The sequence below is a fragment of the Vicugna pacos genome, chromosome 10 (genome assembly GCF_048564905.1).
Source record: "Vicugna pacos chromosome 10, VicPac4, whole genome shotgun sequence".
Classification (NCBI taxonomy): domain Eukaryota; kingdom Metazoa; phylum Chordata; class Mammalia; order Artiodactyla; family Camelidae; genus Vicugna; species Vicugna pacos.
Window position 1 is genome coordinate 48,773,707 of NC_132996.1, and position 19,857 is coordinate 48,793,563.

At 33.2% G+C, this 19,857-nt stretch overlaps 1 protein-coding gene across 3 annotated transcripts in view; it reads right to left on the reverse strand.

The window, feature by feature from the left end:
• DCDC1 (doublecortin domain containing 1) overlaps positions 1 to 19,857 on the reverse strand; it is a 382,148-nt gene that overhangs the window by 96,526 nt on the left and 265,765 nt on the right. The window contains exon 20 of one of the 3 annotated variants that reach the window (XM_072969715.1): positions 18,073 to 18,696. The exons of the other annotated variants lie outside the window; for them this stretch is intronic. Within the exon in view, the coding sequence (XP_072825816.1) occupies positions 18,564 to 18,696 (133 nt within the window). The 3' untranslated portion in view covers positions 18,073 to 18,563. Of the gene's footprint in view, positions 1 to 18,072; positions 18,697 to 19,857 lie in introns of those variants that run through there. 3 annotated transcript variants of the gene reach the window in all.

Consider the following 19,857-nt stretch of genomic DNA (forward strand, 5'->3'; position numbering starts at 1 on the left):
TATGTAACAAGAGAGTGACATCTAATCATTTTTGCCACATTCTATTATTCAGAAGCAAGTCCCAGGTTTTGGCCACCCTGAAGGGAAGGGCATTCAACAGAGCACGATTCACTGTAGGCCATTTTATAATGTGTCCCTCACAAAAGATAAACTGACCTAATCAATTTTGTTGTGGAAAATATGCTTAATGAAGTATATTTTTAAGTGTTTCTCATGTTTAACTTTTAAATATTTTTATCTCAATGAATTCTAAAAAGCAATCTATAATAATTTAATAGTATAAATTTTTAAAAGATATGAATACATAATCAGGCAATTCCTTAGACTATCTCTAACCCAAAGCTACTTTCCTGAATATAATTTCTGTTTGTTTAATCATTCACCTTTATTCATCATTCATTATTTGTATACAAAATTTCATCAGCAAATAAGGCAAGTTATTTTCCTTTTCTGTTATTATACTAAGTACTTCTTTTTCAATGCTTTAATGCACTGGCCTGGATCTTCAGCATAATATTAAGTAGAAGTGTTGAAAGAAAGCATTTTTGTTTTGGTCTCCTCAGAGGAAGAGTTTCAGTAATTTGTTATTAAGTAGAATCTTTGTGTACATTTTGAATGTAAATTTTAAAAAAATCCTCAATTAGTTCTGTTTTTGCTTTCATTAAGAATATAGGAGAGACATATGAATTATGTAAACTAATGTATATTTACACATCTGTTTTATTATTTAAAAGCTATGAAACAAATAAATAGATCAATGGAACATAACAGAGTCCAGAAACACATGCATGCATGTATGGAAATGTGACATACAACAGAGGAAATACTAAAAAGTTCATCAAGAAGACTGAACTACTCAATAAATGTGTTGCAACAATACATATAAAAAATTTCTTTTATACTTTCCTCTGTAGCTGGAATATTTTGCAATTATAAAAAAGAAACTACTTCATTATTATAAACACACACACACACAAATCTATTCTAGTCTGATTAATACCTAAATACAGTAAGACAAAGTTTTAAATGTTTAAAAGATATTTAGCACAAACCATGAAATAAAATATTAATAAATATTACTAGATTTTAAAAAATCCACTCAACAAAAGATATAAAAACAATTTTAGGGAAAAATAATTGTGAAGCATGGTAGGATTATTAGTACCTAAAATACATAAATAACTACTGCCAATCAATAAGCAAAATTCAAACAACTTAATAGAAAATAAGTAAGGATATAGATAGCAATTCACAGAAAAGGAAACCAGCATGACCGATAAATATGAAAAGATGCTTCGCCTCACTAGTAGTCAGAAAAGGGCAAATAATGTTAATGTTATTAATAATAATGAGGTACCACTTTACATCCATCAGCTTGGCAAAAATCAAGTCTGACAACATGCCACCGCTATGCTATAAATAGAATCACCTTAGAGGGCTATGTGATAAAACCAAATAAAGTTGAAAGTATTTGTACTCTTTATTCATAGTAATTCCATTTCCATGTATATACCCTAGAGAAGCTCTTGCATTCACACAGCGTAAGACATCAAGGAATATTCACTGTTTGGGACATTATGCAGTAATTAAAACTAGTAGTAAACATCTTTAGTAATATTATGCAGTATAATATTAAAAAGATACCTTCACATCCACCATCATGGATAAATCTCAAAAACATAATGAGCAAAGAAACCAAATTACCAAACATAATGGTGAATATAGCAAATGTCTGCCAAAGAAGAAAAGATAAATAAATTGTGCTGTATTCACTAGTCATATAGTAAACAAATTTAATTAGAGATAATATATAACCACAGATAAATCTTAAAAACATGTTAAACACTAAAAGCAAGAAACAAAATAGTATGTCCACCATGAGATCATCCATATAAAGATTGAAAACATGCAAAACCATACTATATGTTGTTAATAGAATAATAATATAAAAACATGCAGGTATACAGTAAACACTAATTCAGAATAGAGGTATTATCTGGAGAACAGCAAGGGGAAGTGTGACCAGGGAATGGTACACTGGAGTCTCCAAATGTAGCAGTAATTTGTTAATTTCTGAAAAGTTAATCTATAGCAAACAATGACAAAGGGTTACAGGTCTATTAAAGCTGGACAGTCAGCAATGGCTATTCATTATATCATTCTGCATCCTTTTCTGCTTGTTTGAAATATTTCATAATAATTAAAAAAAAAATCTTTCCCCAGTATTGCTCTTTGGTTCCCTGCTTGTCCTTTGTAGAATATCTGTCTCATATACCTTATCATTCTTTCTTTACTAATTATATTTTTAGTACTGAAAATAGAGAATAATACACCAGAAACTAATATAATATTGTAAATCAACCATATTTCAATTTAAAAAGGACAGAATAAGCACTTTGGTACTCTTGGCATTTAATATCTAGAATAAAATCATTATAAGTGAAGATTTTTTATTTCAGTAAATTGTTATCAAACGGAAAATTCTGTAAGACAGATTATTTCTTTTTATTCTTTCCCTTTTGTTTCAAAACAAGTCTACACATATGTAATATGTATTCAGTAAAAGTTTGTTATCTTCTTAGAAAATAGTCAGCAGTTCAGAACTTAAAAGTATTCATACCTTCATGAACATTTTGTTTTTTTAAAGTATATTTTACCATAAAAAATAAAAATTAAAAGCCTAGAGATTTTCAATGCTCTTTCATATACAGAATAGATTATATTCACAAGAAAGTAAGAGAACATTATTGAAAATAGTGTCAGACCAGCACAATTTTAAAACTATACAGACATTTGCACCCTGATGTTCATAGCAGCACTATATACAATAGCCAAGACATGGAAGCAACCTAAATGTCCATTCACAGATGACTAGATAAAGAAGTTGTAGTATATTTAACAATGGAATACTACTCAGCCATAAAAAAGAATAAAAGACTGCCATTTGCAGCAACATGGGTGGACCTAGAAATCATCATTCTAAGTGAAGTAAGCCAGAAAGAGAAAGAAAAATACCATATAATATCACTCATATGTGAAATCAAAAAAAAATTTAAAAAAAAGGACACCACAAACTCATCTACAAAACAAAAGCAGACTCACAGACATAGTAAGCAATCTTATGGTTACTGGGGAAGTGGGGTGGGAAGGAATAAATTTGGGAGTTTGAGATTTACAAATGTTAGCTACTATATATAAAAATAGATTTTAAAAAGTTTCTTCTGTATAGCACAGGGAACTATGTTCATTATCTTGTAATAACCTTTAATGAAAAAGAATATGAAAATGAATATATGTACATAAAAAAATAAAGGTATACAACTCTTTCACTGGTATTTAGACGTAATTGGACATTTATTTAGGGGGACCACATACACACACACACACATCCCATAATTATATATGTAATTATATAATATACTTATAATTTTCACATTCTGATAAAATGGTGTGAATGGTGCTTTCATTTTGTCTGCAATAGGACTAAACAAGGAGTGATACCAAAACAACCCCAAAGGTAACTCCGAAGAGGAAAGGTTTTCGGTGAGTCTGGTTTGAATGACACAGAAAATCATCAGGGCAACGAACAGTCCAGGAGACTCATCACCCAGTAGGCTTGTGGTAGGCAGCCTCTAAGATAGCGCCAAAGATCTCTGCCTCCTGGTGTTTACAACCTCGTGTAGTCCCTCCTGTTATGGACTGAATTGTTTCCCCTCAAAATTCATATACTGAAGCCCTAATCTCCAACGTGACTGTATTTGGAGATAGGACTTTTAGGGAGATAACTAAGGTTAAATGAGGTCATAAAGGTAGAGCCCTAATTCAATAGGACTTGTACCCTTATAAGAAGAGGAAGAGACACCAGATCTCTCTCTCACTCACCCTCTCTCTCTCTCTCCACATGCACATAGAGGAAAGGCCATGTGAGGACACAGTGACAAGGCAGCAAGCCAGGAGGAGAACTTTAACCAGAAACTGAATTTTCTGGCACCTTGATCTTGGACTTCCAGCCTCCACAATGTGAGAAAATAAATTTCTATTGTTTAAGTCACCACACTTAATGATATTTTGTTATGGTAGCCTGAGCTGGCTAGTACACCTCCCTCATTGTACCACATTTGGTCTGTGTAACCAATAGAATATAGCTGATGTGATGGTATTTGACCTCCAATGTTCGGTTATAAAAGACACTAGGTTCTCTCTCTACCTGTTTCTTTCTTTCTCATCACTCACCCTGGAGGAAGCCAGCTGAAATATAATAAGCAGACCTATGGAGAGGCTGGCAAGAAAATGAGGTCTACTGCCAATGGCCACGTGAGAAAACCTGGAAGCAGATCCTCCAGTCCTACTGAGACCTTCAGATGACTGAAACCCTCGCTGACAGCTTGGTTACAACCTCATAAAAGACTCTGAGACAGAATCAAACAGCTAAGCTGCTCCTGGATTCCTGATCCTCAGAAAGTGTGTTAGATCATAAATTGTTGTTTAAAGCCATTGACACGGTTTGAAGGTTTGAGTCCTCCCTCAAAATTGATATGTTGAAATCCCAATCCCCAATGTGATGGTATTAGTACATGGGGCCTTTGGGAGATGATTAGGTCATGTGGGTGGAGCCTTTATGAATGGGATTAATGCTGTTATAAAAGAGATCACACAAATCCCTATTTAAAAAGAAAAAAAAACAAAAGAGCTGCCCGACAGACCTCCCTAAACTTTTCCACCATGAGAGGATAAAAGAAGTATGTGACCCAAAAGAGGGCCCTCACTCGATCCTATTGGCACCCTGATCTTGGACTTCTAGCCTCCAGAACTATGTGAAACAAATTTCTGTTGTTTATAAGCCATCCACCTTGTGGTACGCTGTTGCAGCAGCCCAGACTAAGGCAGCCAGTAAGTTTAGGATAATTTTTTACTCAGCAATAAAATACCACTTTATTCAAAACCAGCTTAAAGGCCTACTGCTAACTTTGTTTATTTGATACGATGCCAGTCATTTTTATTCAATAACATTTAAAAATTACTGCCCTCGCTACAATCCTTAATGATCATCAACTTATCAGATGGAAGCACAACTGTAAGGAGTTGAATCGGTGCTATTTGGTTTTATACAAGCACTCTTTTTTAACGGAGATTGACATTAATATTTACTTATCTTCCACCCACCAGTATTCCAATATTCCACATGAAAATTATGCTCTAGGTGACTCTCAATTGTGATTTAAATTTCATTCATTATCCCAAAGTTTAAGAAGCATCTTACATCCTCCCTTTCTTGATTCTATATTAGCTATATTTAGGATTCCAGCATTTCCTTTTTTTCCCCATAATGTAGTTAAATTCCCTTCCCTTTAGCCATATTAAAAATTGTTTCCCAGTAATAATGGGTTATCACTGAAATGCTTCATTTTTCTTTCTCTCCTACTTATCAGCTGCTCTTCTGTTTCCTCCAGCTGCTTATGTTGTTACTTGCTTAATTTTCCTTTTCTCTTGATCTTCTCTCCCTCTGGTGTTTTCCTGATAGCAACAAGCCCATCTGAGCCCCATGTAAGAGCCATCTTTTTCTTGCCATATGTATGGGTTTTGCCTTCTCAAATGACTTATGTGTGCTTGAATCCTACTTAAGAGGTAATTGCAGAATCTTTGGGGAAGAGGATTGTTATTTCAAGGATATGGGTGAAGCAGTTTGGATAGAAGGATGCAGGCATCCTTAGTCATATGCTTTGTGATGTCAGTATTCAGGAGAAATGGTTTTCTGTAATAAGTTGCAATCAATGCTGCAGTCAAAGTTAGAGTACAAATGGGTTTCCAGGTGGGTCAAGCCAACTGGGTGTAAAAAGGTCGCTTGGAGACTTTAGTGGTAGAAATTAAGAAGCAAAACCAAACAGATTCTGAGAACATTAACTAATCAAGACCATCTAAGTTGTTAAATATCTACCAGGCAAGCAAAAGCCAAAATGATATACTCATTAAAAAAGCTCTCTCTGTTATTAAACATCTTTTACTGTGGCAAATTGCATCTAGATATTGATATTTTTGAGAGAAAAACACGTTGAAGCACAATGGAAAGAGGTGTTGGATTTTAATTCCATCTCTGTCACTTTTTAGCTGAAAGAACTTGTGTTGATCATCTAGTTTCTATGAGCCTCAGTGTCTTTAACTGTAAAATGGGAATAATAATACTTCCTTTAAAAAGTGGTAATAACGAGTAAAAGAGACAATGCGTGTGTGGTACACAGGAAGTGCTCAATAAATGGTGGCTCCTTTATATTCCTCAGGTCAATGGTGAAAAGGAGAGTAGCAAGGGTCAGAAAAAGTATGAAATTTCCTTCAGGTGACACGAGAGAAATGTATTTTTCGTCCATTAATTCTCAGATCTTAAGGTTGCCATTAAGTGAGCTAAATCACTGTGTTCACTATGTTTTTCATTATATAATGTTTAATACAGTGACATCTATAAAATCATATATAGAGTAGACTGACATATAAATAAATAACTAGAGTACAGAAGGGGAATCATATAAAATGTTAAACGAAAACTGAAAATTGACTATGTGTCTTGGTTTGGGGTGGGTATCATCAAGGAGGTTCAGAGACAGGCATTTTAACTGGGTCTTTAATGAAGAATAGAGGAATTCATTCAGTGGATCCGGACAGTGGGAGGGATAGCATGTGCAAGGGCTCCTAGGCTTGACACACCAAGGCATACGTCGGCGGTGCCCAGACTTGCCAGCAACCAAAATCATTTGGGGAACTTCAAATATAGTGATGCCTGTGTCCCACCCCCCAATATTCAGACTGAATTGTATGAGGGGGTCTGGGTTTTGAGATGTTTAAAGGACTCCTAAGTGATTATAATATGCACAGAAGTTTGGGAACTACTTGCATGTTAATTTTCTGTAAGTTGTTCTATCTGGCTGAGTGTGGGAGAAATAGTGGGAGATGAATCTGCATCCATGCTATAGAATTTGGACTTTATACTCTAGTCCAGAAATTGTATAGACCTACAGTTACACTTCCAGTAAAACCTCAAGAAGTACTGCAGGCAACAGCAGTAGCTGAAGGATCAGGCTCTAAAGGAAAGGGTGGAGAGATTCAATCAGTTAGTGTGAAAGTTGGAGATGAAGTTCCTCATCCAGAATATCGTTAGTTTATGACAAAAGAGAGATGTGGAAATTATTTACATGATGAAAAGACTTCAGAGCTTCAGGGGAATGGGCAGCTTCACATAATGCCATTTCAATAGTGACATTTCAGTCTACATATTTTCCAAGAATGTCACCATCTCTAAATAAGAAATAATCCTTGTTGTCTAGAACTACTTTGGTGCCTTCATATTCTGGGAGAAGAACTGTATCTCCAACTTTCACACTAACTAGTTGAATCTCTTGATCAATTTCTGGACTAGCACATAAGGTATAGTATAAATCTCAGTTCCTTCATCTATAAACTTACAACAATACAGCCTCACTGAGTTGTTGTGCACTTTTTATGTATAAGCACCCAGATATACAGAACGAGCTCAACAAATGATAGGTACTACTGTCATTATTACTGTGGTTATTTTTATTGAGTTCTCAGAGATGGAAACACGTGACAATGATAGCCGAAGTGTGGCAGGGCAAACAGACGGGCAAAGTTTGTGGAGAAAAAGGTTTTTGAGATGAAAAATTTAAAGAACTTAAACAATAGCATGTATAATATGTTCATAGATTGAGATAAATTCTATGGAGAGATAAGCAGGGTGATGTGATAAAGAGTACCTAGGTTGGAACAGGGGGGATGTTTAAAGCTGCCAATAATGGTAGCAAAACAGAAAAAGTTTTTCTTCAGATTTTTTTTCACAGTCAAATCAATCAAATTACATCATTTCTCACATGGTGTAATATCATACATGGTGTGATCTGTTAAAAAATGAAAATCAGATCAGATCTTAAAATCAGATCAAATCCAAACTCTTTACCAGGATCTATAAGCCCAGATCTCCATCCTCAGGTCTTTCTACCTTTCTACTCCTGCCAAAACTTCACCTTTTGTTTTTAAAATAAACCAGACTCCTGCCTTAGGATCTTTGCTAATCTCTCTGCTCAGAACACACTTTCACCCCCACCCTCCAACACTGGGCGCTGCCCACTCTTCTGTTGTTGCATCAACGATTTCTCAGTTTAAAATCTTACCTTCACAAGAAATCTTTCCTAGCTATGCTCTCCAAAGCAGCACTTCCCCCTTTAGTTAATCTTGATTCCATTTCCCTTTTAACTCCTTCATAGGACATATCATAACCTGTGAGCGTGTTAATACTTTACTCTCCAACTACAAACCAAATTATGGGAGGATGTGAACCTTGTTGCTGTTGCTCATCGCTGGAGCCACAGCACTGACAATATCTGATAAATGGTAAGTGCTCAATTTAAGTACTGTCAGTTGAATAAATGAATGATCAAAATAAAAGAAATAAAATCTTCATCTGTAACATCAATAAATAAAACATTTGGTTCTCATTCTCCCAACCCCTAAAGCCAGACAGATTCACAGACCCTTTGGAACACTATTTCAAAACAAACTGTCACTCAGTGATGATATCTTAAGCAATATAATTTGGTTCTCATAAACATAGCTTCCTCGACTCTGCTGCTCTAGAAATTTTTTGAAAAACAAAACCAGTACCTAGAACAACTACAAGATGTTTGTCTCTATCATTAGATCAACTCTAGACTCCCAATTTCCTAGGCTCCCAAACTCAAAAATACGGAAGTAATCTTCAGTCAATTCTCTGTCGTCATTTTCATCACCTTAAATGATGTCTTAAAAATGGCTCTCAGATTCATTCACAGTTTTAAAGTAGGAGAAGCCTGTCTAATTCTCACACAGAATACATGTAAACTGTACAGAAAAAAAGCCCACCACAAGTAAAGTCAAAGGAAAACTATAATCTGAGGGAAATATTTGTTAACTCAAGTAACAAAGGGCAATTTTTCCAATATATTAAAAAAAAAGCTTGCAAGTCAATAAGAAAATACTAAAATCTCAATAGAAAAATGGGCAAAGATACTGACAAAGAAAGAGAAACCTAATTTAAACATACAAAATTGATCAAATTCACTTAAAATTTCAAATTAAAATTACATCAATAGACCATTTGTTTACCCTGACACACAGCAAAAGTTCAAAGTTTATCTTGTGTTATCAAGGCTGTGGATGACACAGGCACTTTCACATGTTGCTGGGAAACGTGTAAATTGTATGGCCTCTTTTGAGAGCAATTTGGCAATATCTATAAAAATTACATATACACCTTATCGCATCTACTTAAAAAAATGTATCCCAATATATCTACTTGTGTGCAATGAACTAAGTACAAGATTAATCATTGTAGCATCGATTTTAAAAGCAAAAGTTTAGAAATAATCTAAATGAAAGCAATTTAAATTTAAATTCACATAAAGAAAAAGTATGCATCAAAAAAATGAAGGAGCACATTTTTTGTACTGATGCAGAAAAATTTCAGTGTTGTTAAGTAAAAAAAAAGCAAGGTACAGTTTTTGGAGTATTACCACTTTTTGCAAAGGGAATGAAGTACATATTTATGTTTCTCTGTGTTTATGCATTAAAACAAACAAGCAAACAAGAAAAACCTATGAAAAGATCCACAAGTAACTAATAGGAGTAATTCCTTGGCGGGTAGGGGAATGGCCTAACAGGGAAGGTTGGGGGCAGTGGTAGATAGGAAACTTGTCACTAAACACCTGTTTGGAACTTTATTTTTGAACTATGTGAATGTACTATGTATTTAAAATAATTTTTAAAACTTCAGTGGTAAGGATAAAAATGAAAGTGTAAAAAGTGCTTTCCAACAGCCTCCTTTTCTATTGAATAACTGTTTGGGAGCCAAAATAGATCCCTGTTACTAATGAGGTGCGTGGTAAGTTACTGGTAAATATGGAAAGCGTTAAGTGAGGGAATAAAATGGATCAATTCTTCACGATGTTATTAAAGGCAGTTGGATCTCCCGTATAAGCTTGATTTATCTTGCACTAGTCTCAGAGACAATCACTCGAGTTTTTTTACAATCTCTAGTAGATACTTATTCATACCCTTGCTTATGAGGTTCCCCCCACCATGGAGCCCCCTTTTTGGTCAATCCTAGTCCCACCTTTCCTTTATAGCACAGTCTCATATCCACCTTCTGAGGGGCTAATGACAACAGAAATTTATTGTTTCCTAGTTCTAAAGGCTGGAAATCTGAAATCAAAGTGTCAGTTGGATGATGCTCCTTCTGAAACCTATAAGGAAAAGTCCTTTCTTGTCACTTCCTAGCTTCTGGTGATTTGCTGACAGTCTTTAGCATTCCTTGACATGCATTTACAGCCCTTGTGTGTCTCTGCCTCTTCTGCTCTTATAAGGCCACGGGTCATATTGGATTAGAGCCCACTCTAATTGGGTATTACCTCATCTTAACTTGATTACATTTTCACTGACTCTATTTCCAGTCACATTCACAGATACTGGGGGTTAGGACTTCCGCATATCTTTTGGGGACACAATTCAACCTGTAAAACTTTTACCTGATGCCACCCTGTTTTTAGACTGTCTCCCCTAATGTTAAATTCTATAGCATATAAATCTGCACCCTTACTGTCTCACTTTTTATCCAGTAACTAGTTCATCTAATGCATTTTTTAGTTTTTCAACTTATATATACATTTTGTCTACCAAACTAGATTGTAAGTACATCAAGGGCAGGAAACACATTTTCTTATAAACATATTTGTTTGGCCTGGTGCTGAACTTACGATCGGGACTCAGAAGTGACTATATTAAAGACTAGATGAATGATGTTCTAAAAGGCAGACACTGAATTTTATAGATTTTAACAATCATCATCCATCCCAACAATCTTTCAAAGATCCTTGAGTCACTCAGAGTGTAAGAATCCAAAAACAGCATTTGCTCATCAGTACCATACAGCAAAGACTCCATTTTTAAGGAAGGATCAAGATCAATAAACAATAGACTTGGTCCCAAGAATAGAGGTAATTGCATGACAGGGAGGCAGTTAGCCTTCAGTTTCATGTCCAGCTGTCCAGATGCAAGGCAAGTCCCTGTCTTAGTTTATAATTATGGACAAAGGAGTTATCATTAGAATTGTGTTGTTTTTCCTTAAAATATGCACATATATCTATGCATATGCATATATGTATAATGTGTGAATTGATTTCTGATTAAAACAAAGGCTTGAGATTTTTTAGGCATTTAACCAATAGATATCTGTAGGAGATGAACAGGAGTACAATATGGTAATTGGATGCTGTTGCAGTTTCATCAAGGGCAGTCAAAGGCTCATGGTGGAGCAGGGAACAGCGAGGAAGACACTTAATAAGTGCAAGAAAAGTAAGAGCAGAAGGGAAGGACAGGGAGGAAGAAAGAGGAGACACACAGAAAGAGAAAATTCAAAGAGGAAAACAATTAGCCTAACTACCTAATCTAGGAACACATAATTACATTCTTTATAATAGTGGATTACATACAAATGAGTCATATTCGTACAAGGCTGACAGTGCATGTCATTGTGTTGTATTGGAAAATGCTGCTTGTTTTCTGCAGCAAAACAATCAACATGAGAAAAGATCAGTGGATTAGAATGTATAAATTTTTTAACTTTTGTATATTGAAAAATAGTAGAATTAAAGGACAGCAGTACATTGAAAAAATTAATTGCATCAAATATAACATAAAAAGGGTTTTTCTCTAATGTATAATTAGTGCATTGAAACATATTTTTTAAAATTTCAAAAACTCCAACTGAACACAGGATATAAACTGACTATTTACATAAAGAAAAATACAATTAGAAAACTGATACATGGGAAGTTGTAATAAAATAAAAGCGATTTAAAGTAACCTAGGTTTTAAAAAAAATACACTAAATGTAACAAAAATATCTAAACTTAAAAAGCTCAGTTTAGATGTATTTGGGAAAGAAATCAATATATTCACTCATTCTTGGTTATGTTACTAGGAAGTAATAGAATAGGGCAAAATATAGCAAGTATTATAAAGATGATCACACCTTTTGAAGAAAGAGTAACGTTCTAGGTGTTTATCTTAAGAAATAGTTTAAAAGAAGCAGAAAGATAAATGGGTGAGAATATTCACTGAAATTTTGTCCATAATAACAAGAGTAGGAAAGAACCTAAATATCCATGTCCAGGATGATATTTAATCCCATAGGGTACTATAACAACATTAAAACTGTTATTATAAAGTTTATGTAAAGTCATGTAACAGCATTATGAAGCAAGGGTAAGCATAAAAAAAGCAAAATAGAAGTAGTAGTCACATAGATTTCAACCATATAAAAACAGGTATTCTTATGGAATATCACATATCCATTCAGTAAAAATGTACTAAGTAACTATTAAGTACTGGTCCTATGTCAGGAACAAAGGATATAGTCCCTGAACTCACACTCACAATCTTAGAGAATAAAGATACATAAAAATAAATATTAGAATATAAAAAGTACTACAATGGTATTCAAAAATAAAAATAATTATAGGGTGGGGTTGAAATTGTATGTCATATTCTAAATTTTTGTATGTTGTGTGTCCTTTTTTCCATTTATTCTTTTTCCTCATGTTATTTTTTAAAATGACATTTTCATTATAAAACAGTAGGAGAACACAGAAAACAGATAAGAAATCAGGGAAGAGTCTGCACAGGCCTAGCTTCCCCAATCATTTTAACAGTAAGTTTTTATCCTGTCTTTTTAAAATGATCATTTCTACATTATTTTTACATATTTAGATTATATGTATACATGTTTTATATTCTATTATTATCAATTAAAATTATAGCATAAGCAAGTTCCCATGCTATTAAAAAATCTTTGGAAAAAATGTTGCTTAATGTTTCATAAAACTTCATAGATGAAATGTAATCTACTTAGCAATGCCTCTATGGTCAATTTCCAAGTCTTTTTAGCATTAACAATGCTGTACTGAATATGTTTATCTCCATTTCCATTAACTTCTTTGTCATAAACTCCTAGCATGTCACTTAATTTTTAAAGATATAACTTAGTAATATGCATTTCACCATATGCAAAGTCTTCTTAATTCCAAGTATAAACTTGGAGTATATAGTTAAGTATATAGTAATTTCAACTAAAGCATTTGAGAATTATCATGATCAGTATCTTAAAGAAAACAGTAAGATTTAAGGCTATTGTAGAACACATATGGAACATTGCTTCCACGGGTAATCCTGTTTTAACCTCTTCCAAAAGACAGAGAGATGTTAAAGCTCCCATCTCATCTACTGAGAGAAAGCCAGTAGATTAAGTGATAATTCAAATTTTAAAACTTCATAAAATAAGTGACTTTTTTCCATAAGAAAAACAGGCCTATAGCATCTGTATTTCAAGAATAAAATTTTACATATTTGAAATTCCTAGAAGATATATTACTATTAATATGAAAACACTATTATGAAATAAAAGCTATATGTACATTGAAGACCACAAAGCACTTGAGCATGGATAACTAAAATTCAATGAATTAAGCAATTCTTTCTCTTCAGAGGCAAAAGTATAAGGTTGAATGTAGTAGGTTTTTGATGGAAAAAAGAATAAAGGTTTAAAATATTTAACGAGACTTTTTCTAAGACATTTATGACTGCTATCACTTTGCCAGGTAATATATTTTATACTTCCTTGAATGAGTTGTTTGAGATCATTGAAATGGCTAATGAAAATGTTAGCCTTTCAATTTTAAGCTCATAAAAACTAAAACTTAATTTAATGAAGTTCTCACCCCAACCTCCAATACCTATGAAGCAAAAATAGCAGGTAAACATTCAAGTTACAGATAAGGATACTGAAGCCTAGTGTGTATTAATTATGCACCAAATCTGATACCTAGTGAGACATGGCATGTCGGAAAGACCTTGGGCTGTGAAATGAGACAATACAAATGAATAACTTAAGAAGAAAAAAAACAGAAAAGAAATAAAATAAATTAAAAAAATTTTTAAATTACTTTAGGAAGAAACCTTTAGAATTGAAACTTGTTGGTTGGATATGAACAGCAGAGATATGTATAATGCACAAAGTGTCAGGTTTTCTTTTCATAATTCTAGGACAAAGAAAGGAAGGAGAACATTTGAAACCTATAATAAACATTCTTAATTCAAATATCATTAAGCTCATTAATTGTTGAGAATTCATATCTGTATTTATCTTTAAAGGGAATCATAAAAAGCTCTGTTATCTTTCTAGACAAAAAAGAGATAAAAGAATGAAACTTGAAGAAAGGCCATAAATGTAGGAATTACAACATTACTGCCTTAATAACAATTCTTCACTAATAGAATGCATGACACAGTACCTTTATATAATGAAGACTAAATACAGCAGAAACTACATAATGGCTGTACAACTGTAGATCAATTTGAGTCTAACATAACAGAAATGATCACTGATCCCAAGACGTTATGGAATAGTAAACTTAAGATATTGTGCTGCTTTTCAAGTTTATGTGACTATGATTATTTAATTTTCTTTTGTGCGTGCTCAAGTATAGCTGTTATGTGACTACACATGAGAGAACCTGAAATTAATTTGTCTGTATGAGATCAGTGACTGTATAAATTCTTATGAAAACTAACATGCCATGACAATAGTAATTTTGATAAAATTACAGCAAGTACTGCAATTCTCTGCCATCTGGCTGTCTCGTCATAACTACTTTGATGTGCTTTTTATTATTTATTTACTTCAACTACTTTATCGGTATAGTTTTAAAGCATGTAAATTAACATGATGGAAGATTTTAAATGTTAAAGGAAGACTATCTTCATGTACAAATGTTGAATTTTTCACCAAATTATGAGATTTCTTGATGGGAAAGTATTACTTAAGAAAAAGTCATTTTGAGGATTTTTTTAAATTCACTTGATATAATTTATTATGTTTAATCTTTGAAGCACAACTCTATGAAGCTGCCCTTGAATTTTTTCTACAGCAACGTAGAACCATATAATTCACTATTGTTTTGATTCTTGTATTTTGAATTCAGTACCTTAAATCTGATTGTATACTTTCTGTATTTTCCATCATCACATAGTTACTTTTACATGAATACCAACAAGACCAATATCATTTGTACCCTTTATGAAATGTGGGCAATAAATCAAATCTTTATCTACCATGAATCCCTTTCATTTTAAAGACAATGAGAAACAACTTGAAAATTCACAATATTCAAATTAGTCCATGAAAACTATCCCTCATTTGTTTAAGATTTAATTTTATTTAAGGCCTAGAAACTTCTTACCCTTATGGTCAAATGATAGCTCTTCATAGTCAGGTTATCTAAATAATCTGCCTCCAGCTCTCATAAAAATTCAAATCTCCACCATGTGTTAAGGGCACAAAGGTTGTATTATGGTATACACCACAATAGGACACTTTTTCTAATTCGGCAGATAGAAGACACATTTAATGGTAATTCTTTGTTATCATGAAGGAAATGAGTTGCTGGTTTTAGTCCAATTTACAATGGATCGATACCTCTTTCATGGTCTCCACAGAAATAACACTTGTTGATGATTTGGAAAGAAAGCAGAGAATTGCAAGTAGTGTTTCTTCCGACCAATAATAATTGTGGTTAAACAATATTAGCAAGAAAGCAATTCAGTGACATCTCGATGATGTGTACAATCAGGACACTTGATTGTCTACATTGATTAGCCTCATACCATAATATGTACTAAAGGAAATTTCAAAAACCTCTCTTGACTCAGTTGGCATAAAAATGTTCTTGTAGATGGTAGAAAATAGCTTAGCTGTAATTCACTTGGAACTAATTTCAGTCATTGCTAAAGCATGCCGGGTTGAAAACTAGTGTCAAACGACAAAATGGCATGACTTCTTAAAAGCACTGAACTAAAATTTTACGTGCCCACAATGCACCTGAATTAAAGTTTCTAGGACTTGGGATGAACTATAGTTACATACTGCCAACAGTATTCTCATCTCAATCTTAAAGAAAACTGCACCAATGATTACACCCGAGATTTGGAATGGCATATCTGTGACATGCCATTGTATATTCCCTTACAATCCAAAGTAGGGAATTGTACAAAAGCTAATAAAAAATGATATACATTCTTTAAAATAGAATATTCATTATCTCAGATTTTGGACACTGTAAAATTACATATAATAAAGGTGTCTTTTCCAATACAGAAAAAAATTGTTAAAATAACTTTTAGTTCCTAAAAGCTTCTCAAAATAAAACCAAAATAAGCTTTTAAAAATACAACTGCATAAAACTATTAGATTGTTTTAATAACAGAGGTACTTTTTTACATTGTTCAAATGCTTTCTCTATTGGTCCAATTTTACACTTGTCCTATAGTTTTAACAAGTTTCAGGGTCATTCGAAGCAGAATAAGTTTCTTCTTGAAATATTCAGACCCATATTTGTCAGTGTCACTTACAAAATTACCAAATACACTAAATAGAGTGGCTGATGCCCTGCCCACCATCTTTACGGAGATTTCATATCTGAGTGTACTAATTATTTAGTAGCCTTTAAACCATTCCTGTTTTCATTATTTACTCACAGCATGATAAATCTGAGACAGTTAAATTCAGAAAGAACATAATAAAGACCTAGGTTTTTAGATGAAATAGCAAATCTGGAATGCAGAAGCTGTAGAGTCACACTGTGATAAACCTATTTGGTGTTTTCTACTTAATGAAATAAACATACAAGGTTTTGTTTTCCCCATAAAGTTGAATGTTTTATTTTGAGCTTGGGTTTTCTACTAAATGAATTTTCACACAACGTTCTGGAAGTGATTAATGAAATTTCTGAATCACTAGGGAGTCCTGCCCATCTGAATCTAAAACTAACAAACTAAAGGGCTTGGTTGGGGACTAATTAATATTAAAGAGCAGATTTTGTTCATGGCCTGTGTAATAAGTCAACATGCTTTCAGTTTACCCCCTGTTTGAACTGCTGGCTAAGTCAAGCCTGCCTTTAGTCATATACATTATAAAGAATAAAACAGATGTTAAAGATTTTGCATCTGACGATGCTGAAAGTGAAAAGAAAGAATTGCTCCTCTAAACTTGCTTCAGTGGGAAGAAATCTGAATTCTTTTTCTGTCCCACTTCCTTTTCTCCAGCAGAAGTAAAATTTATCAAATCTCTCTATCTGCCAACTCAAAGGTCAGCACAAATAATATCTTTCTTTTTAATCCAAGTGACCTTCTAAAACAAAAGTTCAAAAACATTCTCATTACATATTTTATAATCCTGAAATATAAGTCCTTTTCAAATCATAAGCAAGATAGGGTAGGGGAGTAGAAAACATGTATAGTCTAATTCTTAATCATCATTACAAAATATTCAAGTAGAAAAAGGATACTTTTGTGATTGAAATGTTGCTTTTCTGATAACTGACGCTTCACTTATCAGAAAAGGTATCTTGTAGAGTCAGAAAACAGTAGTGATGATGAAAATAGTATTTGTTATAATAGTAATGTACAGATGTCTATATTTCACTTGTGGAGGGAATAAAAATAATTTTATGAGCTCTTTACTATACATTTTAAAATACCATTATTTTAGCAAACAAATTCAGTGCCTCAGATATTCTGTTTTGCTTTAATTCTTCTTTATAATAATAAAAAAACATATTTTGAGCTTTGCCTTTCTCTTGAATATGGGACCAATGTTTATACTAAATTTCAATGAGATTTTGGCTTATATACATTTTAAAGCATACACTATTGATACAGATACTATACTTTACTTACTCTAGGAAGTCCAAAAAAGAATTATTCATCTTAACACACCCATAAGAGAAATTTTATTCACGTGGTTTCTATTACAAAGACACACTGACAAAAGGAAGTCCCCCCTTCCATATAAGATGATGATTTTCATAATACACAGTCAAACTGGTAAAAGCAAGATCATCAAAATTCTTCAATTTTTACTTCAATTTGAAATAAAATGATATGAAATACAGTTATTGTGGTATCGACTTGAAAAAAGAAACATTTTATATACTTGGACCAATAAGTCACATATACAAATCACTTTTTTTCCTGGCAATTTTGAACTGCTTATCTTTCATACGATTTCTTATGGCTATTTACATTTTCACTCAGTGAAAATCAATTACCTTCCTGCAATAAGCCTCATTTGCTACCTTTGAGTATAATAGAAACACCATTAGGATGATGACATTACCCAAAAGAAGGGCACCACGCAGTTGGTAGACATAAATTAGGGGCCCTTTCACATATGCATTAGAAATACTGCTGTGACTGAAATATGCATAAAGTCTGTATCTATTAGAGCTATTAGTGTGTGGGGGTGATGATTTTGAAGGGGGAGGGAAGGACTGGTAGATTGTGATCTACTACTTTGACAAAATTATGTATTTCCTTTTTTGCCCGGTATGTGCCATTGATGCAATAAGCCTGGGCCCCCAGCTGAGCTGCATTTGGAAATGCCACTGAGCATGGTATACGCGCTTCACTTCCCTTTACCGAAGCAAGACACTGTCAGGAATAGAGTGCATGTGTGCCGCCAAGCCCACTCCTCCTCCATCACCCTGACCTCCACAGCTCTGCGGATGTCTGCCTGGGTGAAGCCACCACTCATGCGGAAAACAGCTCCTGCAGATCAATTCATAGGATTTAGGGACATTTAACTTCCATCAAGCCCACATCATCTTATTGGTATTTGAGGACTAACTCATTACTGAACATTAATGGCCATAACATAGAGAGTTGTATATTTCCCAGGGGAAGGGAAAAAAAAAACTAATCTAGAAATTCCCCCCTTTGAGACTAGAAAACAGGAAACCACACATAAACCCAGTTATTTTTATCTGAGTTTTTATAAGCTTAAGTAAAACAAAATTATGACATATTGACCTGTGGAGTGTGAGTGAAGGTTATGTACCTTTTAAAAAGGTGTTAGGATTACAAATTACAATTTTTGATGAATTACTTTCAGAATCATTTACCTTTTAGGCAATCTTAAAAATATAGGAGATAAGGGGATAGTCCTTCCTTAAAGAATTTTGAATCATGAACACATAAGGATTATGTGAAAGGTTTAGAAATATAGTAGAAGGGTAGGCACTAACAGGTTATCATCATTCAACATCAGAAGAACTGGTAAATACTAGAAACATATTTTCTTTTGAAAGGATAAATACTTAAAACTGTATCCTCATTAATGATCTCTCAGATCCATATTATTATGCTTTTAAAAATATATCTTTAGAAAATGTTAAAATATCTAATATCAAAGAGCTCCACATATATTTTACCCAACATAAGTACAGTCTAATTCTAGATATTATTATACTTTTATTAAAATGTTTATTGTAATGACTCCAATTTTTAAAAAGCTTTTATAATATTAACATAATCTTAACACAAAATGAATTTAAAAAGCAAAATGCTGGAAATCAGTCCTGCAAAAGCCACTTTTACCACTTTTTATAGAAAAGAAAAATTTTAGAGCAAAAACCTCTATGTCAGTGTAATAATACATTATTACTAATAATTATGACATCCCCAGATGTCATAATTAAATCCATATATTAAATTTGGTTACTATAAAGAAAGCAAGAGATACTGTGAAATTAATTTCACTCATCATTGCATTATTATATACAGTTTAAAAGAAAATTTCTCTTATGCAGATAGAACCCAAATCTCTGCTGTAATAATAAACTGAATCTAGAAAGACAATGAAATTCATACTGTAGAGCCCATAACTCTAAAACAGTTGTTATATTTTTCTTTAATGTCATCATGGACAAA